Genomic DNA, 27916 nt, shown 5'->3' on the forward strand with positions numbered 1-27916 from the left:
GCGGGCTTACTGAGCTGCTGCCGCTTTCGTTTTCCCTTTCCGAGAAACCGCCCGCTTCAAGGAGCGCCTCCAGAACCAGCCGGTCCTGGGACTTTCCGGGATCCCCGCCTCCATCCGCCCTTCCCTCCTTTCCCCGCCCCGGGTCTCAGCGCCCTCCCGGGTACAGCACCCGAGTGTGCGGACCCGTGCGGAGAGCGGGGAGTCCCAGGCCGGGGGTGCGACCTCCGGCAGCACCCACGCGCCCATGGCCAGCTCGGGGTCCCGCAGCCCCTGCGGCTGCCTCTGCTCGTCCCGAGCTTCCCTGGCGTGGCTGGGGGTAACGCTGCTGCTTCTCGCCGACTGGGTGCTGCTCCGGGCGGCGCTCCCCAGAATAGGCTCGGCGCTGGTCCCCGCCGCGCTGCCCCTACTCCGGGTCTGGGTGGTGGGCCTGAGCCGCTGGGCTGTGCTGTGGCTGGGGGCCCGTGCTGTTCTCGGGGCAACGGTCCGTTCCGGCAGGAAAAGTGCAGGAGTCCGGGGATGGCTGGCAGCTCTGCAGCCATTGGCGGCGGCGCTGGGCTTGGCCCTGCCGGGACTTGCCTTGTTCCGAGAGCTGAGCTCATGGAGCGTTCCCAGGGCTTCCGACGGCTCTCGGCTCCTGCACTGGGGAAGTCGCCTGGATGCTTTCGCCCTCACCTACTTGGCAGCAGTACCCGCAGCCGCCGTGTGGCATAAGCTCGGCGGACTTTGGGAACCGAAAAGTCATGGGGGTTCAGGAGACGCGGTGCGCCGGCTTCTAGGCTGCCTGGGTTCAGAGATACGACGCCTCCCGCTCCTGCTGGTCCTGTTCGTTCTCTCCTCTCTCGGTAAGAGGAACGCAGGGGCAGAGAGGGACGGACACTAGGGGCCTGGGCAAGAATCACAGTAATAATGGTCAGTGAGATCGGTTAGTGTGGGTTCTGGGATGTGGATCAGGGGGAAGGTGACCGAGCTGTGGTGGTGAGAAGACTCGCTTAGGTGTCAAGGAAAGAGCCCTGGACTCCGATGCTGCTTTAGGCGTTGCTTCATTAGCCACCCTGGGCAAGTCTATTCTTCTGGGCAGCACACCCTATGACCTCTAGTCTCCCTATGAAACCTCTGAAGGTCTGGTGGGGCTCAGGGTTGTGAGTTCCACGGTGCGGGTGCAGGGCTGGGTTCTCAGTGTCCTCTTTCTGCCCGGGCCCTCCAGGATATCGGTGATGGTTCAAAGGAGTGGGATGGGGGACGGGGCCCCTCTGCTTGGAACTGATCTACTTAGACTTGATAACTGTGACTGTCCTCTCCCTCCTCTTCCTCTCCAGGGGAAATGGCCATTCCGTTCTTCACCGGTCACCTCGCCGACTGGATTCTCCAAGATGGGACAGCCTCTGTTTTCACACGGAACATAACTCTCATGTCCATTCTCACCATAGCCAGGTTTGGGGGCTGAAGATGGAAGCCTGAGAATGGGGGGCCCTGAAAAAGAGGGATCTGGAAGTTGGGGCTGCTGTCCAAAGAGCCCTTCTTTGGGACTTCTCTCTGTCCCTGGAACAGGGCCTGATCCTTCTCTCTCTCCAGTGCAGTGTTGGAATTCGGGGCTGACGGTGTCTATAACAGCACCATGGGCCGTGTGCACAGCCGCTTGCAAGGAGAGGTATTTCAGGCTGTCCTGCGTCAGGAAACAGAGTTTTTCCAACAGAACCAAACGGGTGTGTCATGAAACTCATTATATCTTTATACTCTTTATTTTCCCTATATATCCTCTTTTACTTATAACCTTGATCTTTCTCTTTTTCTCTCACGTAGACATTGTCATTTCTTATTCTTGATATACTTTGAGTATTATATTCTTTACCTTCAGAAAAACCTAGCTTTTCCATCTAAATTTCCATAAATTTATCTTTATGTGTATACTCAGATAAAAACTATAGAATTTCAAACCTGGAAATTTTGAGATCACGGAGTCCAACTCCCTATTTTGCAGAAAAGGAAGCTGAGGCCCGGACCCTAAATGCTGAAACTGGCATGGGCACATATGGATAGGGGTGAGCTTGGGGATAGAACGCATCTCTTGGTTCCCAGCTGAGTGCTCAGTAGAGTTTTCTGGACTGTTTTCTAGCAGCACTCTTTTTCTCCAGCTATGTTATGTGACCACCTTAAGCTCGTCTCTGTGCTGTGTGTGAAGCACAGTTATACATGCTCTTTAAGGGATAGAAACTGTCAGAGAAATGGAAATTCACATGGGCATCAATTTCCTTATAGTTACAATGAAAATCTTTGGCCAGGTTTTTCCTAACACTCATTCTCACGGCACTGAGATCCCTAAACTCCCCTATCCCCCTTACTTCCTCTTCCTAAGTCTCCTCAGAACACCCTGTTGCTGCCCCCTTTCCCCTGGCTCCTCCCCCTGGCTGGTTGCTAGTCCCTTCCACCACTCTGAGCCTCTCATTCATTCACTCTCTTCTCTCCAATGCCTGGCAGGAGCCATCACTTCTCGGGTGACAGAGGACACCTCCACGCTAAGTGAGTCTCTCAGTGAGAAGTTGAGTCTGCTGTTGTGGTACCTGGTGCGGGGGCTGTGTCTCTTGGGACTCATGCTCTGGGGGTCATTGTCCCTCACCATGGTCACCCTGGTCACCCTGCCTCTGCTTTTCCTTCTGCCTAAGAAGCTGGGAAAATGGCACCAGGTATGTCCAGGGAGCTGTCTCACCCTACATAGACCTTCATTTCTCGGACTGAGTGGAATGAATCCCTCTTAGGTTTCTTTCCTGGCACCCTCGCTGATTCCCTGTTTTCACGGGACCCCCTGTCCCTGTAACCCATGCTCCCAGATGGCTCAGTGCTGAGCTCCATACTGTCTGTGTCTTCTCTTCTAACTTCTGCCCATGATCTGTCTTTGCAAACATGATCACCAGTCTTGAGATTTCGATCCCCTGTGACCCTTCTAAATAATTTCCTCTTCTCTGTACCCCTTTGGTATCTAGGAAGTATAACTGTGCCCCTTTGTCTTTCCTTCATTCATCTGCCCCTTCTCACCTTTAATCTCCAACTAGGTAACTAAGGTACTAATGTCCCTGATGGTTTGCCAACCCTATGCGACATCTCTTGTCCATGTCTCCACAGGCGCTGGCAGCCCAGGTGCAGAAATCTCTGGCAGAGTCCAGCCAGGTGGCCATCGAGGTGCTGTCAGCCATGCCCACAGTCCGGAGCTTTGCCAATGAGGAGGCTGAGGCCCAGAAGTACAGCCAGAAGCTGCAGGATATGAATACCCTCCATCAGAAGGAGGCTGTGTCCTATGCAGTCAACCTCTGGACCAGTAGTGTGAGCACCTGTATATGAGTACCTGAGATGCCTCGACTCCATTCCCTTTCCCGCACGCTGCCACCATGGGGGCAGTGGTTGGTTCGGTGTTGTCATTCTAGCAATCTGGGGCTCAGTTACCCTGCTCGGTGTTCCTAACTGCCTCCCTCTCTTTAGACCTGACAGATGGCTTCCTGTCACCACGAAACACAGAATCCTTCCGGCCCCCTTTTAGGGAAGGGACCATGTATTCCAGTCCCGGGGCCTTCCTTTGCCTCTCAGGCAGAACTCAAACATAAAGTTCTGCAGCTGGCCTGTGTCATGTTGGGACTGTGAGAGCCACGGCAGTAGCAGAAGCCAAGGATGAGGGACATCTGCTCCGTCATTGAAAGAGAACTGGAGCAGCATTCAGGAATTCCTGCCTCGATGCTGCCGTTTACTAGCTCTGTGATCGTGGGCTAGAAACTTACTTTCTCTTGAGACTGTTTGCCCATTTCATTTTTATTTTTTATTTTCTAAAAAAGATTTATTTATTTGAGAGGGAGAGAGCATGGGCAGGGGAGAGAGATAAAGAGAGAGGACTCCCTGTTGAGCAGAGAGCCTGACAATGACTTGGGACTCTGAGATCATGACCTCAGCCGAAACCAAGATGTTCAACCGACTGAGCCACCTAGGCTCCCCTGTTTCCTCATTTAGAAAAGGGGGAATGGCATAACCTTGTTTATAGGGTTCTTGCTATGAATATTAGATGACATTTCATTTAAAGCACTGAGATCCCTAACCTCCCCTATCCCCCTTACTTCCTCTTCCTAAGCCTCCTCAGTAAACAAGTGTTCTGCACACAAGGTGATAGTGGTGATGGGGAGAACAGTGATGACTTCTGTGGTGTAGCCGAGCAAGACTCCATGGAGCCCCCATGGTGCACGCTCCCTGTCTGACCGTGGAGCCTCCTGCTGTTCTCCGGGGGAAAGGGACTTTATATCTCCAAACTGCTAATGCATCTCATACTTTGCATCACCCTCCTCCCGAGATTTTTCAACCACAATCCCTTTTCTCCATGGTCTCTCCACAGATCTCAGGGATGCTGCTGAAGGTGGGAATCTTATACATCGGTGGGCATCTGGTGACAAGTGGGGCTGTAAGCAGCGGGAACCTTGTCACGTTTATTCTCTACCAGATCCAGTTCACCACCGCTGTTGAGGTGAGAGCCTTCCGTTTTCACTCCCTAGTGCTTTTCCTTCTTAGGTCCCATCACCGTCTTTGTCACCTTCCTTCTGTTCTTTACCCTTCTCCTATCACATGGCCCTGGCAAGCCGATGTGTTCTCCCCTTTGCAATACTCATACCTCCCCTGCAGGTACTGCTCTCCACCTACCCAAGTGTACAGAAGGCTGTGGGCTCCTCAGAGAAAATATTTGAATACCTGGACCGGATTCCTCGCTGTCCTCCCAGTGGTGTGTTGACTTCCTTAAACTTGGAGGGCCTTGTCCAGTTTCAGGATGTCTCCTTCGCCTACCCAAACCGTCCAGATGTCCCAGTGCTGCAGGTATAGCCTACCTATCCTTGTCTGTCACGGGCCTTGCTCATCTCTACCATCCTAAACTCTCTTCCTGTCTTCGGCCCGCTTAGCATGAGGTACAGATAGATCCTTCCTAGCCCCTCAAAGGCAGAGATGAGCCCCGTCTGCTCCATACAGCTGCCCCGAACTCAAGAACTGGTTTGGATTTGTAAGAAGGTTTGGAGAAGAGGCTTTCCGGGAGGAGGGTCTCACATCCTAAGGAATTGCTGAAGCAAAATATCTCTAGTCTTCTATCTTTTCCTCTTCTTTCCATTTGTCATTTAGAATGTGATTTTTTTTTTCCTGTTTTCTCGTGACATTTGATATCAAGTGTGTGACATAGTGGTGTTTGGTCTCTGCTCTGATTTTTGCCCAATTTTCCGTCTCTATTCCTTGGGGAGCTATCATCCCTGAGGAACAGAAATTTATGCCTGTGGGAGGATAGGAGTTGCTGTATTTCCCCATTCCCCCGACCCCCCTTATGATGTACGTAAGACGTCATGCTATGTAATAAGACAATGGCAGTCTCAAGTCTCAAGGTTAGAGGCCTTAGTCTGTCATTTTTTTGGATTCTCTGACCTCCAGGGGCTGACATTCACCCTACGGCCTGGTGAGGTGACAGCTCTGGTGGGGCCCAATGGGTCCGGGAAGAGCACAGTGGCTGCCTTGCTGCAGAATTTGTACCAGCCCACCGGGGGACGGCTGCTGCTGGATGGGAACCCTCTTCCCCAATACGAACACGGCTACCTGCACACACAAGTGAGCAAGAAGATGGCGGTGGTGGAGGGGATGGTGAGGGGACGTCACTGAACACCCTAACTGAGCGTTCTGAAAGGAGGACCAGGGAGGGACAGATCTTGGGTGGAGATGGGGTGTAGTCAGGAGAGAGCGTGTGTAATTTTGTGATACATGTTCAACAAAGATTTTGAGTCGTGAGTCTCTAGATAACCATACTCCTGTGTTCCTTGTTCTTTGACTCTTCATCATATTTTGTCCTAGGTGGCTGCAGTGGGGCAAGAGCCACAGTTATTTGGGAGGAGTTTTCAAGAAAATATTGCCTATGGCCTGGTCCAGAAGCCAACTATGGAGGAAATCAGAGCTGCTGCAATGGTGTCTGGAGCCCACAGTTTCATCTCTGAACTCCCTGAGGGCTATAACACAGGTGCTTTCAGCCTATATCCTCACCCAGACATCTTTTTTTTTTTTTAAGATTTATTTATTTACTTATTTATTTGACAGAGATCACAAGTAGGCAGAGAGGCAGGCAGAGAGAGAGGGCTGAGCAGAGAGCAGAAAGCCTGATCCCAGGACCCTGGAATCATGGCCCGAGCCAAAAGCAGAGGCTTTAACCCACTGAGCCACCCAGGTGCCCGTCACCCAGACATCTTTACCGATGTCTTTATTCCGTAGTCCCTTCCTTTATTCCTTTATTAAGTCCATCCTTTATTCTGTAGTCCCTTCCAACCCGCTGACATCAGTTTGAAGTTGTAGGATCTTGTTCCTCTGGCTTCTTCATGCTCATATCCTCAGAACTTGGTCGCCTTTCCAGAACTTTCCCCATCCAGCTGCATCATCCATCAGTCCTTGGTGTGTGTATGTGCACGTCTGTGCCCGCGTGCACATACAGGCAAGCACGGGGAGGCACGTGTGGTTATCCAGCTTTCACCTTGCCTCTTGTCTCTGCAGAGATAGGCGAGGCTGGGAACCAGCTATCAGGGGGTCAGCGACAGGCAGTGGCCTTGGCTCGAGCATTGATCCGGAAACCACGTGTACTCATCCTGGATGATGCTACCAGTGCCCTCGACGCAGACAGCCAGTTACGGGTGAGAGGGACATTTTGTTAGTGACTGTCTAACTTTCCAGTTAGTCTCCTTTCCTTCACTCATCCTATGTTATTTATACTAACATAGTTATCCAGATCAGTTCCTGCGATTCTCAGTTCCCAGCAGCTGCCCCCCAAGATGCTTAGAACCAATTCAAAGACACTGTCTATAGACCCTGAATCTCTGAAGCCAAACATAAGAAGACCATCCTAAAAGTATTATTGTCAGTTGAGCTTTTACTCTTTTACTATGGACATGCGATTAGGACCCCTGCATGTATTATCTGACTTGTTCATTCATCTTGAAGGCCTTTGAGCTGGGCATTGTTGGCTTCATTCTACTCATGATAAAAAGGGGGTGAAGAGAGGTTAAACGACCACTCGATGTCACTGAACTGTGGAGTAGTAGAGCACAGACCCAGAGTCAAGCCCGCCTGACTCGAGTGCTCATGCTTTTTACCACTAAGTTGAATTTCTTCAAAACAGAATATAAAATTCCCAGTTTATAGGTAAAGAGAGAGACTGTTTGATACCCTTTACTCTTTTCTTATGGGTTTCACCTCAGGACTCTTACTTTTATCCCACTGTTGCCATCTCATGTAAATAGTCCTTGACAAATCAAAGGTTGGACAAAGAAGCACTTAGAATGAGAATTCTAGACTCCTTGGCAGACTCCTAGACTTGCTGGCAGAGGTGGCAGTGATCTTGGTGAAAGCTTTCCGGGCTCTGGAAACACAGATGTCTCCCTGGGCACTTGACGGAGTCTGTATCTTTTTTTCAGGTGGAGCAGCTCCTGTACAAAAGCCCCCAGCGGCGCTCTCGGTCTGTGCTTCTCATCACCCATTGTCTCAGCTTGGTGGAGCAGGCTGACCAAATCCTCTTTCTGGATGGAGGCACCATCTGTGAAGCAGGAACCTACCAGCAGCTCATGGAAAGGAGGGGACACTTCTGGACCATGATGCAGGCTCCTGGTGGGTCAGGAGCTCCAAAATGAAAGGCTCCTCTGACCTGCATGTGCCATCTCCCTCCCTTCTTTTCTCCTCTCTAGTGGAGAATTTGGGAACAAGGGGCTTACCAGAGCTGCACAGTAGGCAGCTGCTTCTAGGAGGCACGACTTCCTAGAAAATAACTCACTAGCTGATGCCTGAAATTCTGCCACGAGTGTTGCCCCCTCTCCAAACTCCTCTTGATGATACAGATTTCTTGGAAGAAAACAGGGCTTATAACTCCTTAGTGTAACCGGGTTCAGAGCCAGGGTTTTGGTGTGGAACCCTGGAAATGAGAAGAACTTTAAAATATAGAGAGGGGAGAGCAGCTACTTTCCACTAAGACTAAAGTCATATGCTGGCCCATAAACACACTCTGGATTCTTGATATTTATAATAAAATCGGGGTTTTGTACTGTGGTTTCTTGTGTTTTCAGCGCACCAAATGGCTCACCAATGCTTGCAGTGAATTTTCCCGGAGTTTGGTCTCTCCCTCCTTCAGGAGCTTCAGTGCTTCATAGTCCCAAGTGGGCCATATTCTCCCTTAAGTTTTCTGTTTCCTATGATTTCCCCCTCTACTTTCCCATGCCCCCATGTCCGCCACCAAGGACGAGCCAGAGTGGGATACAGCACCCTCCAAGCACTAGCAGCTGCAGTTCGGAGCTCTGGCCTTTCTGAAGGGGAAAATGGAGATCAAGCGTAGCTAGAGGAAGAGGAGTGCAAGCGCGCCTACCGAGAAACTGACTTAACCAACCTAACCCGCCCCTGGTCCATTCCAGAAGAGCTCACCCTGCTCAGAAAAGACACCTGCTGGGGTGATTTCAGCGTAGTGTGGGCGGGGCTGTCTAGTAAATCTCTTCCATTCTGGAAGGGCCTCAGTGTGTGACGTCAGCAGTTGCGGAGCAGTTTAGGCCAACACAGGTTGCAAGGGGAGGCGGGGTTTGGATGAGTTCCTCCGCAGTGCTCAGTCGAGTAAGGTGGTGCTGGCAGAAAGGGCGGTTGTTGTGGGTGGCTCTAGGTTAGGGAGACCATTGAACCAGGAAAGGTCCTGAGAGACTACGTCGAAAGATTCAGAGCCTGCGCCCTCTCCTTGGTGCCCCCCCCCCCCGCAGGTATATTCTGTTGCCGGTTGCCCCACAACCTGTCCTCAAGCCTCACTGCCCCCGCATACTCCCCCTTTCCCCTAATTTTATAAAATGATGCTCCTATGAACACCTCCAAGCCCCGGAGGGGAAACAACTCCCAGCTTCTTGCTGATTTGCAGCTTTCTGGCTAAGGTTAAGCCTTTAGAAGATGCAACCCCATACCCACTTCGTAACTGTTTGAGAGGATGCCCAGCGGCATGTTGGTGTCTCTCACTGGAATCTCAGTACCGAGGGGGCTTTCGAAGCCGCTCCCTCTCTTTTTTCTTTTCTTCCGACAGTCTGTCTTCACCCATTGTTTCTCCAACTAACATAACGGCTGAGCAAAGAAGCCTGTCCCCAATAAGATGTTTCTGGTCTCCAGCCGCCCACTGGCCTCTTCTTGGAAAGGGCAGGGGGATGTGGGAAAAAAAAATTCTGGTTCCCTCCCCTTAAGGCTGAGGGCTTTCGCTTTCGCTTCCTACTCGGACGGTTTCTGGGTCCCAGGCGACAATGGCGTTGCTGGAGGTGTGCGGAGCCCCCCGAGGACAGTGGAAGGATTGCGCTGTCCCGACCCTGGGAAGCCAGTTTCGCTCGGACCCTGGACACTACAGCTTCTCTGTGCGGTCTCCGGAGTTCGCCTTCCCCCGGGGAATGCAGGTCAGGGCTGTAAAGAGAATCTGGGGTGAGGGGGAGACGGGGAGGAGGGCACAGAGGAAGGGAGGGTCCCCCTTGAGACTCCCCAGAGGGGGCCATCCTTTAGTGAAGGAGAACCACGTCCAGGGCCCGTGCCAGGGAGGAGGACACGTGGAACTCAGGGGCTGATCACCTGCCTGAGGATTAGAAAGTACAGATTAGGGCAAAGACTTAGAGGTGTGGTGGAGGGAGACAAGAGAGCTTTCCAGCCAGCTCTCCCTCACACAGGGATCATGAATCACGAAGCCTTTCTCCCGGGGCTCTCATGGGCCCTGGAAAACGGGGGAACTTTGCTAGCCTCCTCTCAGACACTCACTGTTGTGCATCTTGGCTCAATCATCTTGTCTAGGTCTGGGGCATCGCTTCTGTAAAATGAGGATATTATTAACAAATCGTGTTGTGAGTGTTAAATGACCTATGAGTGGAAAGAAAAAGCGCATTAAAGTCGCCCTTAAAATGTTTACTTATGGTGAACATTTATTTCCTTTCATATCTATTGTGCTGGAAGATGGACGAGGTTGGTGTCATGTGCTTGTTCTTTTCCTTCTCCCAAGTCAGATCCTGGTAGAGATTGGTTATTAACTGTTTCGGTTATTCATGGTTGGAGAATTTCTGCCCATCTCCTCACTCCCAGACTCTTGTGAAACTTCTTCTGGAGCCTTGTGTTTCAGAAGTTTTCAGTGCCCCTTCGTCTACCTTTTCTCTCTAATCAGCCCAGGGAATTCTTCCAGTCCCTTGGTGGGAATGGTGAAAGGAATGTTCGAATTGAGATGAACCATGGCACTACCACTCTGGCCTTCAAGTTCCAGCAAGGAGTGATTGTGGCAGTGGATTCTCGGGCTACGGCTGGGAGTTACATAGGTGAGTGTGTGTGTGCGCCAAGCAGCTGGAATCTGGAGAGCTGGGCCCCTCTCTGGGCAGGAGGCCCACATCTGCATCAAAGCAGAAGCAGATACTAATTTTGGATACACAGGAAGAGCTGTGGGGTCCATCCAACTCTCTCAAAGCTCCATCTTCTTCCAGCCAGCACAAGGGTTAACAAAGTGATTGAGATTAACCCTTACCTGCTTGGGACCATGTCTGGCTGTGCGGCGGACTGTCTGTACTGGGAGCGTCTGCTGGCCAAGGAGTGCAGGTAGGCCAGGTCTCCTATCCCCTTCCTAAGCCCAGGGGTCAATGGTGGATCCTGGAACCCCCAGATCACTGTTGCTCATCCTTTCCCCTGGGGCTAACGTAGCATCTTGGTGTTAATGTAGCATTTCACAAAACAGCCTTCTGTTGATTCGAAAACCTTCTCCCAAATCTCAGCCTGTGCTCTTGCCAATAAGCCAGATAGATAAATTGTCACTTATTTAGCACTGATGTCATAAACCCTGATGGGATGGTGTCATTTACTAGGATTTCTTTATGTGGTTTAGATAATTTAAATTCCGAATCTCTCCCTGATCCTTAGATCCTACCAAACCATTCTTTTCAAATACTTATCTCTTTAATTATTTCCTGCACATCAAGCAGGCTGCTCTCCGAGAGCTAGACTTCTCCTGTCCCCTCTGAGTCCACTGCCCCCACCACCCTGTTGTACCCAGGCTGTACTATCTGAGGAATGGGGAGCGTATCTCAGTGTCGGCAGCCTCCAAACTGCTCTCCAACATGGTGTTCCAGTACCGCGGCATGGACCTCTCCATGGGCAGTATGATCTGTGGCTGGGATAAGAAGGTGGGTGCTCTCCATTCTTCCTATTTTCCCATGACAGGTGAGAGACTGATTCCCCATCATACACACCCACTCTCTCCCTTATAAGATGCGTGGCACGTAGAACATTGGGTTATAAAACTGTTCCAGCATACCCATGGACTATTTCTGGGTCCAGAGGTGGACCATTTTCCCGTAAGCTTGTTCCTTTGGATAAAATAGCTGACTCCAACTTCTTCCCCCTAAAGTTCTATGATTGTTACTAAAATGCTGGTTCAAATGTTCCTGGGTAATGCTTATTCTTTTATCTACTTTTATGGCTCACACTTGAACCTGTATGTTATTAAAAACTCCCTCTCCAACTCCAACGGGAAACTCCTTGCTTCCTGTAGGGTCCTGGACTCTACTATGTAAGAGAAGATGGGACTCGGCTCTCAGGAAGTATGTTCTCCACTGGCAGTGGGAACAGCTATGCCTATGGGGTCATGGATAGTGGCTATCGACCTGATCTCAGTCCTGAAGAAGCCTATGAGCTGGGTCGCAAGGCTATTGTTTATGCCACCCACCGAGACAGCTATTCCGGAGGTGTCGTCAACTGTAAGAGACACACCCTACACACCCCTAGATGGGGAAGGGGGATTTGAGATTGGGAGAGTTAGAGGGGATAAAGTGGTAGGGAAGAATCTATCTATCTTTCTTTCTTTCTTTCTTCTTTCTTTCTTTCTCTCTTTCTCTCTTTCTTTCAGATTTATTTATTTACTTGAGAAAGAGAGAGCAAGCATGCATGCGAGTGGGAGGAGGGGGCAGAGGGAGAGAAACTTCAAGCAAACTCCCTGCTGAGTGTGGAGCCCCATGTGGGCTCCATCTCTTGATCCTGAGATCTTGACCTGAGACCAAACCAACAGTCAGACGTTTAACTGACTGAGCTGCCCAGGTGTGGGAAAGAGGTTTTCAGCATCCAAAGAGGGGCATTGAAGTCCCAGTGATCAAGTATGTGTTGAGAATATGTTTGGGAGTATGTTATTGTCACCTTCCACATAACGACATGAACAGGAACTTGCTGGAGTGAATGGTGACTCCCTGTTCTTTCTCATCTGCCCACAGTGTACCACATGAAGGAGGATGGTTGGGTGAAAGTGGAAAGTAGAGACGTCAGTGACCTGCTGCACCAGTATCAGGAGACCAGTCAGTAATAGCGGAGGCTGAGCACGCCTTTTCTGGCACAGCCTGGTCAACTCAGGAACCTGGGCTAGTTTACACTCCACAGGAGAGGGGAGCCTTAACCTGAGCCCTGAGGGAGAGAACCAGTGGGCATTGTGAATGGGGTGGAGTTTACCCTCTTGTGTGTTGTCTGTTTCAAGGAACATTCCCCTTACCCCACACTCTGGGTGCCCCACTAAGCTCAATAAAAGAAAATGGTTATTAATGCCTCTGTGTTGCTGCTGAGTGGACTTGGGGCTGGGGCGTTTGTGGGGTGGGGCAGGAAATAGAGAGGCTTTCCCTGAGAGCAGACCTGAGCCCCAACCTAAGAAATGGGGCCTCACCAAATATTTCTGTTGGGTTTTCCTTCCACACTCGTCCCTCCATGTGCTCAGGAAGGCCGGTCAAGGTCTGTAGACACATATTTGCCATTTACTTTAGGTTAAGGTCCTTTTTATAGGAACGCAACCTGAAGACTCCTGTGTGGTTCACTGTTAATGGTTTGCTTGTCTGGAGCAGAGTACTAGAACGACTTGTTTTTGATGTTGTAGAGTCAGATGAAAAAGCAGTTACCTCACGTGTATATGGTGATTGGAAACGTGGTGCATTTTACCTCAAATAACATTTTGGGGACACTGGATATTGAATGCAGAGATGGACATTAGGGGTTCAATTTCATGATATGTCATGCTCAATTAATTGCAAGATGACAGGACCATGACTAAAGAGGACTCCCTCCTTGGAAAGGGAAATATGAGGAAAAAGTAAGCAGGTTAGGAAAATGAGAAAGACATAACGAGTTTTTCTGAATCATGCAAGGAACATGGACAATGTCCCCTCTTAAGGAGAGTCAGTTAAAGAAAAAACTTGAAAGCAATTAGCAGCTGAAAAGGAAGCTTTTGTTTCCATTAAGGACAGAGTCTCCTGATCTCCAAATCTCAGAATGGCAAGCTTGGAGAAATTTTAATAATCGTCTACTTGGAATACACCTCCCCCCTTTAAACTAGAAGTGCCTCATTGGTAAACATACCAGTAACCTTTCAAACAGGTGGTTTGGAATCCAAGTGATCCTTCCTTTGGGGGTATTTTGAGTTGGGGAGGTAGTTTCAACCTGAAGAGTTACTTCTGGAATAAACAAACCAGCATGTTCCATAGGTGGGTTCTGGGTCAGGCAGGACCTATAGAATCCTGTTTACCCCTTAATCAGTGTTAAAATAGACAAGGAAACGAAGTGCATCCTCCTCATATGCCAGAGGTGCCCCACGACTCTATCTGAAACACACACCTGGAGGCACCTGAACTTGTGCTCTGCCCAGGGAGCTGTGTTGAGGAGGGCAGGTGAAGGTAAAGAATAGGGGCCTTTCCGTTCAAAATCTGTGTAAGTGGAAACCTACTGAGGCCCCGGTCAAAGTGCCTGGGACTTTCTATTTAGAAGAGGTTCTGAGTGTCTCTCGCTCAGATTCTGGCTCGGTTTTGATCCCAGACTCTAAAACTGGAGCTGAGGATATAGGAAGAGGCAGTTCTCAAAATAGGATCAGAGCGCAAGGCAAAAAAATCCAGCGGTTCTCCAAATATAAAACATCTCATTCCTTGAAAGAGCTTTGCTTTAATTAATGAACTTAAAACACTTTGCAGGAGTTTTCTGCTCCAGAGTAACCGCTGCTAAGTGCAAGAAGTTCCCTGAGGGGCGGGGCGCGTCCCGTGTGCGCCCGGCTTGGCACTGGGCTTCCGCGGGCGGCAGGTGTCGCGCGTCCCCTGCTGGTGGCTGCCCTGCCCGAAACCGGGGCTCGGTCTAGGGAAGCGAAAGCGAAAGCGGCCGGCGCCGGGACGCCCCCGCTTGCAGAGTGCCGCTGGCAGACTGAAGGGGAAAACGAAGGAGAGCCAGGACGAGCTGATTTCAGAGCTCGGTGCTCAGCACCGAGACGAAAGCCCCCCGGAGCTGCAGTCCCGAAGCCGCCGCGGGTGAGTTCGCACGGCCCAGAGCCGGGAGCGCTACCCGAAGCATCCCAACCCGCCACCCATTGGCCTCCACCCCCTGCCGCGCTCCCCCTCCCCCCGGCCCTTTGGCCTCCCGGAGAGTGCGAGGGAGCCTGGCGGGGACCGCGGGGCGGCTCTTCGGAACTCGGTGGCGGCGGCGGCGGGCTGGACGTAGGGCGGGTGTGTGTGTGGGGGGGAATCACGGTTTTTTTTTTTTTTTTTTTTTTTTTCTTTTTTCCTTCTTTTTTTTTAAAGGCTGAGGCTCCCTATGACGGGCAGAATGCCTTCTGTCATAAGCCGGCCGTAGTGATGGGCACCGGGGACGGAGGGGATAATTCAGGGTAGGGGTGGGTAAATTGAGAAGCTGACGGACGCGTTGAGCGGAGTCGGGGTGGTGAGCATAGGGCCAGGATTGGGACCCGACCACCGTCATTCCTCTTCTCCCCCTAGATAAGACCATGCGGTTCTCTGACCTGAGACCCTGCGCCTTCCTGCTGCTGGCGGACTCGGCTCTCCTCTGGCTGCTTCAGGGGACACTGGGGGCTCTCCTTCCCCCGGGGCTTCCAGGCCTTTGGCTGGAGGGGACCCTGCGACTTGGAGGGCTCTGGTGGCTGCTAAAGGTGGGAGGACTCCTGGGATTGGTGGGAACACTGCTGCCCCCGCTCTGTCTGGGGACCCCCCTGTTTCTTTCCCTAAGGGCCCTGGTCCCAGGGGCCTTGAGTGCTCCCCCAGTCAGAGTGGCTTCAGCCCCCTGGAGCTGGCTGCTGGTGGGGTATGGGGCTGCGTGGCTAAGCTGGGCCATGTGGGCTCTGCTGAGCTCCCCAGGAGCCCAGGAGAGGAAGCAGGGCCAGGAGAACAACACAGACTTGATGTGGAGGCTGCTGAAGCTCTCCTGGCCAGACCTGCCCTATCTCGTTGCAGCCTTCTGCTTCCTTATTGTTGCCGTGTTGGGTGAGTCTGGAACGGGGCATTGGGAATCGGAGGTGGGCAGAGGTCCTTGGTGCCAGCATGTTCATCTGTTCTCCTCCACGCCGCTTTCAGGTGAGACATTCATCCCTTACTATTCCGGTCATGTCATTGACATCCTGAGAGGTGATTTTGACCCTGATGCCTTTGCCAGCGCCATCTTTTTCATGTGTCTCTTCTCCATTGGCAGGTAGGTGATCCTTAATTGGGTTCATTTGCTAGCCTCACGTCTTTACAGGGGCCCTCCATCTCCTGACTCTGTTTTCAGATCCTTTAGTACATGAAGCATAAAATACTTAAACCAGAATATGTATGAAAGTGTTTATTCACCGTTCTGTTTCACACTCTCAGCCACTCTTTCGTTCATTCACCCTATTTACCCAACATTATGCTTCCAATCCATACTTGCTTCTCTTTGCTGAAGCGAGCTCCTCGGAAGCTACTCCCAGACCCATATTTCTACACCCAGCTCTAGTCTTGTAGTTCACCTGACTTCTTGACATTGCCATTGGACAACCCACTGTCATCTCACACTCCACATACCCAGACCTTCATACGTATCATACTCCCTACTGGTCTTCTTGAAAGTGGCTCCCTCTTTTATTCCCATGTACGAAACAAAGAGGGTCCTAGGCTCCAAGCATCAGTATTGTTGATGCCTTCCTGATGTTCAGACACTAGCCCCACCGTTTCCTGCTTTCAAAGTGTTCCTCCTGTGGCTCTTTTCTGGCCATTCTCACAGCGATTGCTGGAGATCAAACCCTCCTCATTTTATGTCTGACTATCCCAACAGCCTTCTAAACATGGAAACCATATTTTGTGAAATACTTGCTTCTATCTTTTTCATTTTTCCTTTAAGTTTTGTTGTATAAATGGTTGGCCTAAGAGGAATTCTCAACTTCAGGGACAATAGATGTGAGGGAACAGCATGTCTCTGGGGCTCCAGAGAAGAGGAGGGCAAGGGAATTCATTGCTGCAGTTCCCAGAGTAAAGTAGGAAGGAGGACTTTGGCGTGGGCGAGGGCCAAGAGACCAAGACGGAGGAGGAGGGTAGAGGAACAGCACTGAAGAAGGTGGGCTCTGGGTCAGGCAGGACCACAAGCTATTTCTCTTGACATGTCTTCGTTTCTATTATGGTCTTCCCTATGTCTAGCATGGAGTGAGCACCATAGATACTCGTGAATTTGTATATGTTACGATTTTGTTCCCACATCTAGCTCTCTCTGTCCTGTTTTTCCTGCCTCTGTTTGTTCCTGCCCCTCCCCTTGTCTCCCTCTCTCTCTCTGCTTCTCTTCTGCTTCTCATGGTGCACTTTCTCCAACCTTGTATTTCTTTTCATTCTGTGATTTCTCCTATGCTTCTCTCACTCGTTCCCTCCCTCTGTGCACCTGTGGCCCCTTCATCCCCGTTCCCACAGCTCACTGTGTGCCGGCTGCCGTGGGAGCTGCTTCACCTTCACCATGTCCAGGGTCAACGTGCGGGTCCGGCAGCTGCTTTTCTCCTCCCTTCTGCGCCAGGACCTCAGTTTCTTCCAGGATACTAAGACAGGTGGGGCCTGGAGTCCAGGTCTGGGATTCCCCTGGACCTTTCTTGCCTCTCAGTTACCCTCCACCCTGTAAACAGCCTCTCTTCCCACCTGCACCCATGGTGCCAGGGCGAGGAGCTGCTGAGCTCTCTTTTGGGATGGGGTAGTGAGGTCGCCTCCACTGGTCTCTGCAAGTGAGGGGGTGTGTTTAGAAGAGGGGGCTGTGTCAGTGGGGACGGTCGGTGGGGGCAGTCTCTGAGTGTTCTGCTTTATGCATGGTTTCCTCACTGGCTCTGTCCTCCCTAGGGGAGCTGAATTCGAGACTGAACTCAGACACCAAATTGATGAGCTGCTGGCTTGCTCTGAATGCCAACGTGCTCTTGCGAAGCCTGGTCAAAGTGGTGGGGCTGTATGGCTTCATGCTCAGCCTGTCCCCCCGGCTGGCCCTCCTCTCTCTGCTCAAGGTGCCTCTGGCAATAACAGCTGAAAAAGTGTACGATGTCCGCCATCAGGTACGTGGGGATGTTAGGGAATCCCCAGGGCAGAAGAAGCTCTCCTAGAGGTCTTCTCTTCTCAGCCTCCAGAGCAGTAGCTCTGACAGGCTTGAGAAGGGTCCTAGGCCCTGGGATTTTATGTAAGAGTGTGTGTGTGTGTGTGTGTGTGTGTGAGAGAGAGAGAGAGAGAGAGAGAGAGGAGAGTGGAAGAAGAAGAGGGAGCATTTTCCTAGAAACAAGATAACCTCCTACTAGATTCTCAAAGGAGTCTGGTCGTGCCTTCCCCACAAAAAGATTAAAAATGCTGTCTTGGAAGATTTTAAGCAGACTTTTCCCCTTTCTAATCAGGGGAAATCAATTTGGGTCGAGTGCAGAGAAAGTAGAAAAGTGCAGTCAGGAAGTGCTGAGTCTGAGTATCAGCTCTCCTTTCTCTCTTTTTAGAAAAGTGGTGGTAAAGTTTACATAACATAAAATTGACCATTTTTACCATTTTTTTATTGTGCCATTCAGCGGCATTAAGTACACTCACATTGTTGTGCAAGGTTCACCGCCATCCATCTCCAGCAACTGTCTCCATCTTCCCAAGCTGAAACTTGGTACCTATTAAACAATAACTCCCCACTTCCCCTCCTCCCAGCCCTTGGCAATGACAGGTCTATTTCCTGTCTCCATGAATCTGATTACTCTAGGTATCTCATGTAAGTGGGATCATGCAGTATTTGTCTTTTTGTGTTTGGCTTATTTCACGTAGTGTACTGTCCTCCAGGTTCATCCCTATTGTAGCACGTGTCAGAATTCTCTTCCTTTTTAAGATTAATATGCCATTGATGCTTAGACCGCGTTTTGTTAATCCATTCATCTCTTTCCGGATGCTTGGGTTGCTTCCACCTTTTGGCTATTGTGCCATGCTGCTGTAAACATGGGTATATGAATATTTGTTCGAGTCTCTGCTTTCAGTTCTTTTGGGGATATACCCAGACCAAGAATTGCTGGATGTTATGGTAATTCTGTTTTTAATATTTGGAAGACCCACCACCACAATGGTTTTCACAGCACCCGCACCTTTTGACATTCCCCTTGGCAATACACAAGGGTTTCGATTTCTCCCTTTCTTTTCCAGCACTTATCTTCTGTTTGTTTCTTTATTACAGTCCCCCGTACTTATTTAGCTTACAACTCAAAGTTTCTACCTTTTGTCTGCTTTCCTCCAGTCCATTCCCCACCCCTTCCTCTGGTCTCTGTTAACTATAAATCTGATCTCTCTCTCTCTTTTTTTTTTTTTTTTTGAAGAATTTATTTATTTATTTGACAGAGAGAGATCACAAATAGAGAGGCAGGCAGAGAGAGAGAGAGAGAGGGAGAGAGAGAGAGAGAGGAGGAAGCAGGTTCTCTGCCAAGCAGAGAGCCTGATGCAGGACTCCATCCCAGGACACTGAGATCATGACCTGAGCCAAAGGCAGAGACGCCCGATCTCTTTTTCTATGAAAAATTTTTTTGTTTGTTTGTTTAGATGGCACATATAAATGAGATCATACAGTATTCCTCTTTTTCTCTGGCTGATTTCACTTAGCATAATGCCCTCAGGTTCCATCCATGCTGTTGCAAATGGCAGGATTTCCTTCTCTTTTATGGCTAAGTAAAATTCTGTTGTATATGAATATGCAGTGCTTTTTAAAAAATAGCAGCCATCCTACTTTTCATGAGGTGATAGCTCACTGTGGTTTTGATTTGCATTTCCCTAGTGACTAGTGGTGTTGGACATCTTTTCATGGGCTTGTTGGCCATATCTATATCTTTTTTGGAGAAATGTCTTTTTAAGTTCTTTGCTTATTTTTTTAATTGCGTTGTGTTTTACTTGTTGAGTTGTAGGACTTCTTTCACTATTCTGGATATTAGCCCCTTATCAGATACATGATTTGGAAATGTTTTCTCCCACAAAAGTTTTAAATTTTGATGAAGACCAGTTTTTTTTTTGTTGGCTGTACTTTGTGTTATTCCAAGAAATCATCACCAAATCTAGTGTCATGAAGCTTTGCCCTGAAGTTTTTTTCTAAGAGTTTTATGGTTTTAGCTCTGGTTTAGGTTTTTATCTGTTTTGAGTTACATCCCCACCTTTTGTTAACTAGCAGTGGCTCTTTAGGAAAATGATCTCTTCTGGTTTCATTCAGATGCTGCGGGTGGTATGAATTCCCTTAAATGAAGGAGCAAATGAGGAGCCTGTATTCCCTAGTTCTTTTGGAAAGAAATGTAAGGAAGAGGGGAAAAGGACAGTTAGAAATTTTTATTTATTTTTAAAGATTTTATTTATTTAATTGACAGAGAGAGAGAGATCACAAGTAGGCAGAGAGGCAGGCAGAGAGAGATAGGAGGAAGCAGGCTCCCTGCTGAGAAGAGAGCCCGATGCGGGGCTTGATCCCAAGACCCTGAGATCATGACTGGAGCTGAAGGCAGAGGCTTTAACCCACTGAGCCACCCAGGCGCCCCTTAGGTAGCTTGGGGGAGGTCTCTTGTCTTCTGCACCATCAGCCCCTTATATCCCACCCCCCACCCCCCCGCCCACTTTTGCAGGCACTGCTTCTGGACATCCAAAATGCTCTGGCGAAAGCAGGACAGGTGGTGCGGGAGGCTGTTGGAGGGCTGCAGACGGTGCGCAGTTTTGGAGCCGAGGCGCAGGAAATCCGTCTCTATAAGGAGGCCCTGGAACGGTGCCGGCAGCTGTGGTGGCGACGAGACCTGGAACGTGCCCTCTACCTACTCTTTCAGAGGGTGAGGAGGTTGTGTGGCTGGGGCTAGGAGCCAGAGAGGGACAGGGAAGGCAGTGGGGTCCCCGCTGCTCTGTGTGGTGGACTCTTTTTCAGGGCTTTCTTCTCTCCCTGCAGACGGTGCACTTGGGAATGCAGGTACTGATGCTGAACTGTGGGGTGCAGCAGATCCTGGCTGGGGACCTCACTCAAGGCGGGCTGCTCTCCTTCCTGTTGTATGAGGAGGACATGGGCCATTATGTGCAGGTGAGTCAGGAGCCTGGACATACTCTCACCAACCCCCACCCCCTTCCCCAGTTTTCTCTCTGGTCTCTGGGCCTGGGCCTTTGTTTGAGCTCCTTAAAAATACAAACCAAACCAACCCCCAGCTCATTATATTATGGAGAACTTCAAATTTATGCCCCCCAAAAAGGGATGAATTATAATGAACCTGCATGTACGCATCACCTGCTTTAAAATTACCAACTCATGGCCATTCTGTTTCAACTGTACCTCCACCCATATTATTTTGAAACAAATTCAAGATATAGTTTTATCTGTAAATGCCTCAGGGCATATCTCTAAAACATAAATATTTAAAAAATATAACCAGGAAACACATTACACCAAAAAAGTGTAACAGTAGTTCCTAAAATTTATCAAATACAGGGGTTATATTTCCATTTGTCTCATCCATGTAACATATGTGTCTATATTACATTTATCTCTCTCATGTATGTCTGTGGTAGCATCAGCCATTAATGCTCAATGCCTAGATCCATTAAAATCATTAGGGCTTGCAAGACGGTGACACTCTACCATTCCTCCACTTAATAGCTGGAATACATCTATCCAGGGAGACTTACCCTGGTCCACTCTTTGATAACCCAGTGGTACAATTTGAGTAGGAAAGGCAGAATAGCATTTGGGTCTTTTCCTAGATTTACCAGTTTTCAAAAAGAGCTACTTCACCTTGGTGGTTATTTTATAATTTTCCTACATATTTGTGAAACATCTTTTATGTATGGAGAGCTGTGCTAGGCACTCTGGTGGCTAGAGTGGCAGAGATGAGGTGGGCATAGTGCCTGCTTTTAAGGAGCTCCCTGTCCAGTTAAGGCAAAACAGAATGGTGCACAAGTAATACGGAGCGGGAACTGGAGGGTCTGGGGAAGAGAATTAGCGCTGAACCCGAGTACGGGCCTCTCTATCCTTTACGTTGCAGATTGGTTCGCTGGGGCCTCGGGTTGCCTTTAAATTCCATCTGAATTGCACATTTAAGGGGAGGGAAGCCTTTTCGGATGAGGGGAGGTATCCCCTCCGAGTACGCACGAGCCCATCTCCGAGTACGAACACTGCTACCAAGCCTGACCTGGACAGATGGTGTGGCAGGGGAGCGTGCGAGGAGCTGGGGAGCTGGTTTCTGGTGAAGCTGCATTTGGGGAACTGACCCCTCCGTTCCTGTTTTCCAGACCCTGGTTTACATGTGCGGCGATATGCTCAGCAACGTCGGGGCTGCGGAGAAGGTGTTTCAGTACCTGGATCGGAAGCCAAAGATGCCTCCGCCCGGGACGCTGGCCCCTCCCACTCTGCGGGGGCTGGTGGAATTCCAAGACGTCTCTTTCGCTTATCCCAACCGCCCCGACCAGCCTGTGCTCAAGGTGCCTGAGAGGGGCTGCAAGGAGGGAACCCGGACCTCGGCTCCCAGGCGGCACGGCCTGTAGTAGATCCTTTGTCTCTGAGAGGTTGATCTTCCCCCCCGACAGAACCAGAAGGCGAGGTCCGTGGGGCAAGCCTCTGACTGTTTCTCGGCTTTTCTAGGGGCTGACATTCACTCTACGCCCTGGTCAGATGACGGCTCTGGTGGGGCCCAATGGGTCCGGGAAGAGCACAGTGGCTGCCTTGCTGCAGAATCTGTACCAGCCCACCGGGGGACGGCTGCTGCTGGATGGGAAGCCCATCTCCGAGTACGAACACTGCTACCTGCATCGACAGGTGGGTGGTGGTGGTCAGAGGGGGTGCGGTGAGGAGGAACAGGAGATAGGAGGGAAGAAGCATGTGCGGAGAGCATGGGAGATCCGTGGGAAGAAACATGGAGCACATTCTAAGGGAGCTAGACCAGGAGGAAAAGAGGATCCTTGCCCCGGGGGCTTAACACACCGTCCCCTGCTCCCATCCCCTCTGCGCAGGTGACTTCTGTGGGGCAGGAGCCTGTGCTCTTCTCGGGTTCTGTGAGGGACAACATTGCTTACGGGCTGAAGAGCTGCAGTGATGAGAAGGTGATGGCAGCTGCCCAGGCAGCTAATGCCCATGGCTTCATACAGGAGTTGGAGCACGGACTGAATACAGGTACCTTCCTTCAGAAGAGGAGCTGGAGCTGCTTCCTGGGGGTATGGGTTGTGTCTGCTATTTTTTTGCCCGGTGCTTGGCTCCCACTTTCACGCCTTCCCCGGCACTGGGAGTTTTCTAGTTGCGGGTCCCGGTTGGGAGACAGCCCCCCGGGGTAGTAGTGCTCCCTCTCTTGGGCCAGCCAAGAGAGGTGTCCAACAGGTGTCCACCCCTGCCCTCCTGACATAGGCTGGTGGAAAGACCAGCTGTGCGCTCGTCCCTGCTCATGGGGAGGACGCTGTCGTGGTCACTTGTGTCTGAGAAAAGGTATTTCTCGGATTCCTCAGATGTAGGGGAGAAAGGGAAGCAGCTGGCTGCGGGACAGAGGCAGTGTCTGGCCATTGCCCGGGCCCTTGTGCGGAACCCACGAGTCCTCATCCTGGATGAAGCCACCAGTGCTCTGGACGTCCAGTGTGAGCAGGCTGTGAGTCCTGGGGCGGCAGGCAGTGGGACCTGAGGCTCATGATTGAAGGACCAGTGTATGCAGAATTGGGCAGAGGAAGACAAATGGCCCACTAGTGGAAGACTATCTATGCTTTCGCGGGGGGTGGAGAGTGGAATGGAGAGTATGGGGTGTGGGAACAGCCCCTCCTTTTCCCCAGTTTCCTTTACAGCGGGACAGCTGAGAGAGAAGGGCAGTGCAGACTTTGTCGTCTTTCTCATCGTTCACGTCTTCTTTACCCTGTGCCACAAGAGATACTGCCCAGTTGCGATATGGTGCCCATCCTATTCTTATTTTTCTTTATTATTTTTTAAAAAGATTTTATTTATTTGAGAGAGAGAGTGAGAGCAAGTGAAAGAGCTCAAGCAGGGTGGGCAGCAGAGGGGGGTGGGGAAGCAGGCCCCCTGACAGGGCTTGGTCCCAGGACCCTGGGATTATAACCTGAGCCTAAGATAGACCCTTAACCCACTGAGCCACCCAGGCCCTTCTTCTTACCCTCTGAGGCATTATGATCCTCCCCCTTCAGCTGCAGGACTGGAAATCCCACGGGGACCGAACAGTGCTGGTGATTGCTCACAGGCTGCAGACGGTGCAGAGTGCGGACCAGGTCCTGGTGCTCAGGCAGGGTGAGCTGCGGGAGCACTCAGAGCTCATGGAGGGCCAGGACCTCTATTCCCGCCTGGTGCAGCAGCTCCTGGAGGACTGAGAGCCCGGGGACACGGGACCCTTCCAGTAGTCATCTCCATGATCCAGAGTCGCTCGTGCTGGGAGTTTCCCTGGGCTTGTGCTGCTGGGTAGTTGTTCCTAGAGCTATTGGCATGGTGGAAGTTTGGACCACGTGTGCTGACTGGGGGTGGGAGAAAGGGGGGGTGCTGTCTGTTTCCAAGATCCTCATTTCCCTGCTACTGAGTATTGGGGCATAATACATCTATTTAAAGTACATTTTCCTTATTATGTAAATAGCACGTATACATAGAGAAAAGTAAAACTAACCCTTGTTTCACCTCCCAGAGGTGACCATAGCTACTGTTTTGCTAGCTACCTGTGTCTTAATCTGTTCTTTGAGATAAATGTTAGCCAGTATGATGTAAATATTCATGAGGTTGCCTTTCTGTGTCTTTCCCCTTTCACACTGATATCTGATATCTGATAACTGATATTTTAGGGGAAGCTAGGATGTGGAGGGGTAGAACACTGTTTCCTAATTAACAGTGCTAATAAAACACTGGTAATAACTACCATTTATAGAGTTTTAATATGATAGGAAGTATGCTAAATGTTTTTCAGGCATTATCATATTTAGTCCTTTTCCTTAAGCCTATGTGGTTGGTTATTATTATCCCCATCTTACAGGTGAGGAAACTGAGTCTCAAAGAAGTTAAATAACTTTCCCAGGGTTACACAGGGGTGGATTTGGAGTTGAATCCAAGCCTGACCCCTGAGTCCACAACCTCAACCAGTAAATTATAGGACGTCGTGTGTTCATAATCTTGAATTCATACTCAGATTCAGTAAAGAGCTCTGAATTCGCTGCCTTCTCTCTAGTCCCGTGGTTATTATAACTTTCATTTAGTCTTAGATGATCTCATCACCAAAGAGGTTTCCCCATCATTGGCTCAGCTCTTCCAGCTGTTCTTTGTGAAGTCATTTTTCTTTTGCAGACACATATGACGTCACTTCCGTAAAGTCCTTTAAGCTCTTCCCTCCTTTCTGCTCAGATCTTCCTCACAGCATGCGAGGTTGTGCAGCTCATTTGCAGCACCCTTCCCTGCTGCATTAAGCTCCCACCGCAAACTTCCTGCCCTCCTCATGCCTGTGCGCCTTTGCATATGGTGTGTTCTTGCTGCTTCTTGAACCACCCTTTATGATTTACCCCAGTCCTTCAAGACTTAACTCGGGTCAGGTCTTCCATTCTGAGCTCAGTCGGAGAAAGTGTCCTTTGCATGTGCTTCTGTTGCCCCAGAGCTTACCTCTTTCACAGCCTGTAATAAACTCCTCAACCCCTCACCCTTCTGTTCTCCCACTAGACCACGAGTTCCTGGGGGGGGAAGGCCATATATTTTACTAAGTTTTATATTGACTACCTGACACAGGGCTCGATTCATAGCAGACAATAAACAAATGTCTGTTGCACAAATGAATAAATCTTCTCTGTCCTCCCTCCACATGCCAACCACTGAAAATTCAGAGCTGTGTGCATTACTGCCTTTTGGGAGGGACTTACCTTTGAAGGTTCCTATTCTAGGAAAGAGAAACTTTCACGTTCCCAGAAACACCAGGTGCTTTCCAGCTCTAGCAATGAACTACCCGGAACTTTTGCAGTTTTGGTTTCTTTTTTTCATCCTGGTAACTGTTGGGAATGGGCAAAGTGAGAGAAGGGAGCTTTCTTATGCAGGTAAGCCTTCGCTTCATTCTGGTGTTAGTGTCTCAAATACCACTGAACTTAAATACCCATGTGGAGAGAGACAATTCTGGCCCAATTTCTTTCCCTCTTAACCAAACGTCCTTCCTCTGTTTATAAAATGGGAATAATCATTCCTGTATGTCCCAACCTTGGGGAAATTGTTGCCCTCAAGGAGGAAGATGATCTGTTAAAATTCTTTGATAGCTTCAGTGTAATGACAATAGCCTCAATATAATGACACCTAATAGTTTAAGCCTGCAAGGTATCTTAAAAATAATAAAGCAGTCAAATCTTTATAGAAAGGGGAACTGGCCCGAAACTGCAGAGCTACTCAGTGATTGAGCTGGGAAGAAAACTCAGGCATTCAGATGGGCATTAGAAAGATGCAGCAGACCTCAGGATCTTAGGGTGTCTGTAAAGTTGGTTATCTGAGGGAAACTCCCAAGTAGACCTTATATCAGGGACACACTCTGGAAATGTTCCCTGGAGGTCAAAGTGTGGAACTTTGGCAAAAGCCTACAAGTGTGGTTTGTTTGGTAATCACAGATATGAGTAATTCTAGTCTGTTCCTGAGTTCTAGTTCTTTTCATTCACCCCGCCTCCCCGCCAACACCATTTGATCTGCCTGCCCCATAACCTCCTCTTCTTGTTACTTACCTTCGGCATCTTTCCCATTCGGTCATATTTTACTCTTTCCGAAGGATGGTATGAATGGAGAGGGGAAACCTTAGGAAACTCTCATAGATTTCTCTGGAGCCCACAGACAACCCATCTGCTTTGCCCAGTGTGGAAATGGCATTGAATTTCAAGTCCTTTTTTTCCCCAGCCACGTAGGGTAGCCCCTTTGCCGTTCTCATGGCAGTTGTGATTCAAGAGGAGACTCAGTGCAGTTGTCAGAATTTTGGAGAAAGGAGTAGGAAGTAAGGAAAACAAAGATCTTCCTGGTTTTTGGTGCTGAGTGAGCCAAAAAAGCACCCATCTGATTGAATCTGATGCCCATTTAGTAATCATAGGAAATACTGGGTTTTGAACCTAGAGTTTTATGGACTTATGAATTATCACAATTCATGTAATTGCCATTACAATAACAATAGTCATTCAAGTGCTGTGCTAAGTGCCTCATGTATATCTTTGTACTTTTTCCTCAAGATAATCCTAGGTGCAGGTGTTACTATATCAGTTCTAAGAATGAGAAAATGGAGGTTTAGGCACATTGTCTGGCTCACAAAGCTTGGAAAAGGTGGACTCTGCCCAGCTTTACTACAAAACTCAAAAGAGTTGCCTATACTCCTTCTATCTGCTTACCTTCCTACTAGTCTCTTTAAAAATATATTTATGTGAATAGGAAATATATTAATGGGGTTTAAAATTGAAGAGCCCCAATGAGGTATGTAGAGGAAACCCTCACTCCCATCCTTCCCATGGTTTACTAAGACCCCTTGCACACATAGTCCATGTTCCAAGCTTTATATTTATCTTCTAGGGAAATTTCATGTAAATTTAAGCAAATTTGTGAATATGTTCTTGTGCCCTAGTTTTACAAATAGGTCCTTAGATGCACTGTTTTGAACTTTATTTTTTTATACTTAGAAATATACAACTATATAGCATTCTATTTTATGGAAGTACTGTATTTCATTTAGCTTGTCTTCTCCTACTGATGGGTAGCTAGGTTACTTGAAGTCTCTAGCTAGTATAAGTAATGCTTTGTGTAGACATTATAATACACGTATGCAAGAATACCCATAGGGTAAAATTCTAAATGGGGAGTTGCTGAGTCCAAGTGTATATATATATATTACTAATATTGATAAATGTTGCAGAATTGCCCTCATAAAAGTTGTATTCATGCACAGTTCCATCAGTAATATATAAATTTATCTGTTTCCCCACATTCTCATCAACATGGAGGGCTGTTAAATTAGCTTTTTAGGTTTTATCAATCTTATGAATAAAAAGTGACATCATATGGTAGTTGTCATTTGTTTTTCTTTTATTACCACTTACATAAGCATACTAAATTGAGCAAGAAAAATTGGGACACAGGAAACAAAAATGACACACACAACAATAAAAACAAAATATCTGTCTATAATATTGGTAAATCAGAATGAGGAATGAAGAATAACTATAAAAATCACGAACAGATATGACTATGAAATTTAAGAATGCGATAGAATAATCACAACATGAGAATGAGGCAGATAAAGGAAAACATTCCAAAGCCTTTGTTTTATTTGGAAGGGGGTAGAGTTTAACTTCAGATATTGCCAGTTTAAAACTATGTTAAAAATGTAGGGGTAAAAATAGAGTTACCCTATGACCCAGCAATTGCACGACTAGATATTTACCCCAAAAGATAGAAATCCGAAGGGGCACCTGCACCCCAGTGTTTATAGTAGCAATGTCCACAATAGCCAACCTATGGAAAAAGCCCAGATGTCCACTGACAGATGAATGGATAAAGAAGATGTGGTATATATAGACAATAGAATATTCCTCAACCATCAAAAAAAAAGAATTCTTGCCATTTGCAATGATGTGGTTGGAACTAGAGGGCATTATGCTGAGCGAAATTAGTCAATAAGAGAAAGAAAAATACCATAAGATTTTAC

The 27916-nt window shown here is 49.0% G+C and overlaps 3 protein-coding genes across 5 annotated transcripts; all 3 read left to right on the forward strand.

Annotated features, from left to right (window-relative positions):
- Positions 1–50: 50 nt before the first annotated feature.
- TAP1 (transporter 1, ATP binding cassette subfamily B member) lies at positions 51–8079 on the forward strand. Of its 2 annotated transcripts, XM_032340713.1 has the most exons (11): positions 51–842; positions 1317–1431; positions 1573–1703; positions 2476–2681; positions 3118–3315; positions 4367–4495; positions 4651–4839; positions 5437–5610; positions 5851–6013; positions 6538–6674; positions 7455–8079. In XM_032340713.1, the coding sequence occupies exons 1-11, from the start codon at positions 245–247 to the stop codon at positions 7665–7667; spliced, it is 2253 nt and encodes a 750-aa protein (XP_032196604.1). In that variant the 5' UTR covers positions 51–244; the 3' UTR covers positions 7668–8079. The 2 variants fall into 2 exon arrangements, with proteins under 2 accessions (XP_032196604.1, XP_032196605.1); XM_032340714.1 differs by lacking the exon at positions 6538–6674.
- Positions 8080–9244: 1165 nt separating this feature from the next.
- Positions 9245–12596, forward strand: PSMB8 (proteasome 20S subunit beta 8). Its single transcript, XM_032340717.1, has 6 exons — positions 9245–9440; positions 10190–10337; positions 10500–10611; positions 11063–11192; positions 11561–11765; positions 12273–12596. Exons 1-6 carry the CDS (start codon positions 9294–9296, stop codon positions 12359–12361), a joined length of 831 nt encoding a protein of 276 aa, XP_032196608.1. The 5' UTR covers positions 9245–9293; the 3' UTR covers positions 12362–12596.
- A 1555-nt stretch (positions 12597–14151) lies between these two features.
- On the forward strand, positions 14152–27270 carry TAP2 (transporter 2, ATP binding cassette subfamily B member). Of its 2 annotated transcripts, XM_032340716.1 has the most exons (13): positions 14152–14330; positions 14601–14668; positions 14793–15296; positions 15387–15501; positions 16728–16858; positions 17142–17347; positions 19898–20095; positions 20209–20337; positions 21540–21728; positions 21889–22062; positions 22257–22416; positions 22743–22879; positions 23424–27270. In XM_032340716.1, exons 3-13 carry the CDS (start codon positions 14804–14806, stop codon positions 23601–23603), a joined length of 2112 nt encoding a protein of 703 aa, XP_032196607.1. In that variant the 5' UTR covers positions 14152–14330; positions 14601–14668; positions 14793–14803; the 3' UTR covers positions 23604–27270. The 2 variants fall into 2 exon arrangements, with proteins under 2 accessions (XP_032196607.1, XP_032196606.1); XM_032340715.1 differs by lacking the exon at positions 14601–14668 and having other exon boundaries at positions 14796–15296.
- The last annotated feature ends 646 nt before the right edge of the window (positions 27271–27916 follow it).

This window comes from Mustela erminea, chromosome 4 (genome assembly GCF_009829155.1).
Source record: "Mustela erminea isolate mMusErm1 chromosome 4, mMusErm1.Pri, whole genome shotgun sequence".
Taxonomy (NCBI): Eukaryota; Metazoa; Chordata; class Mammalia; order Carnivora; family Mustelidae; genus Mustela; species Mustela erminea.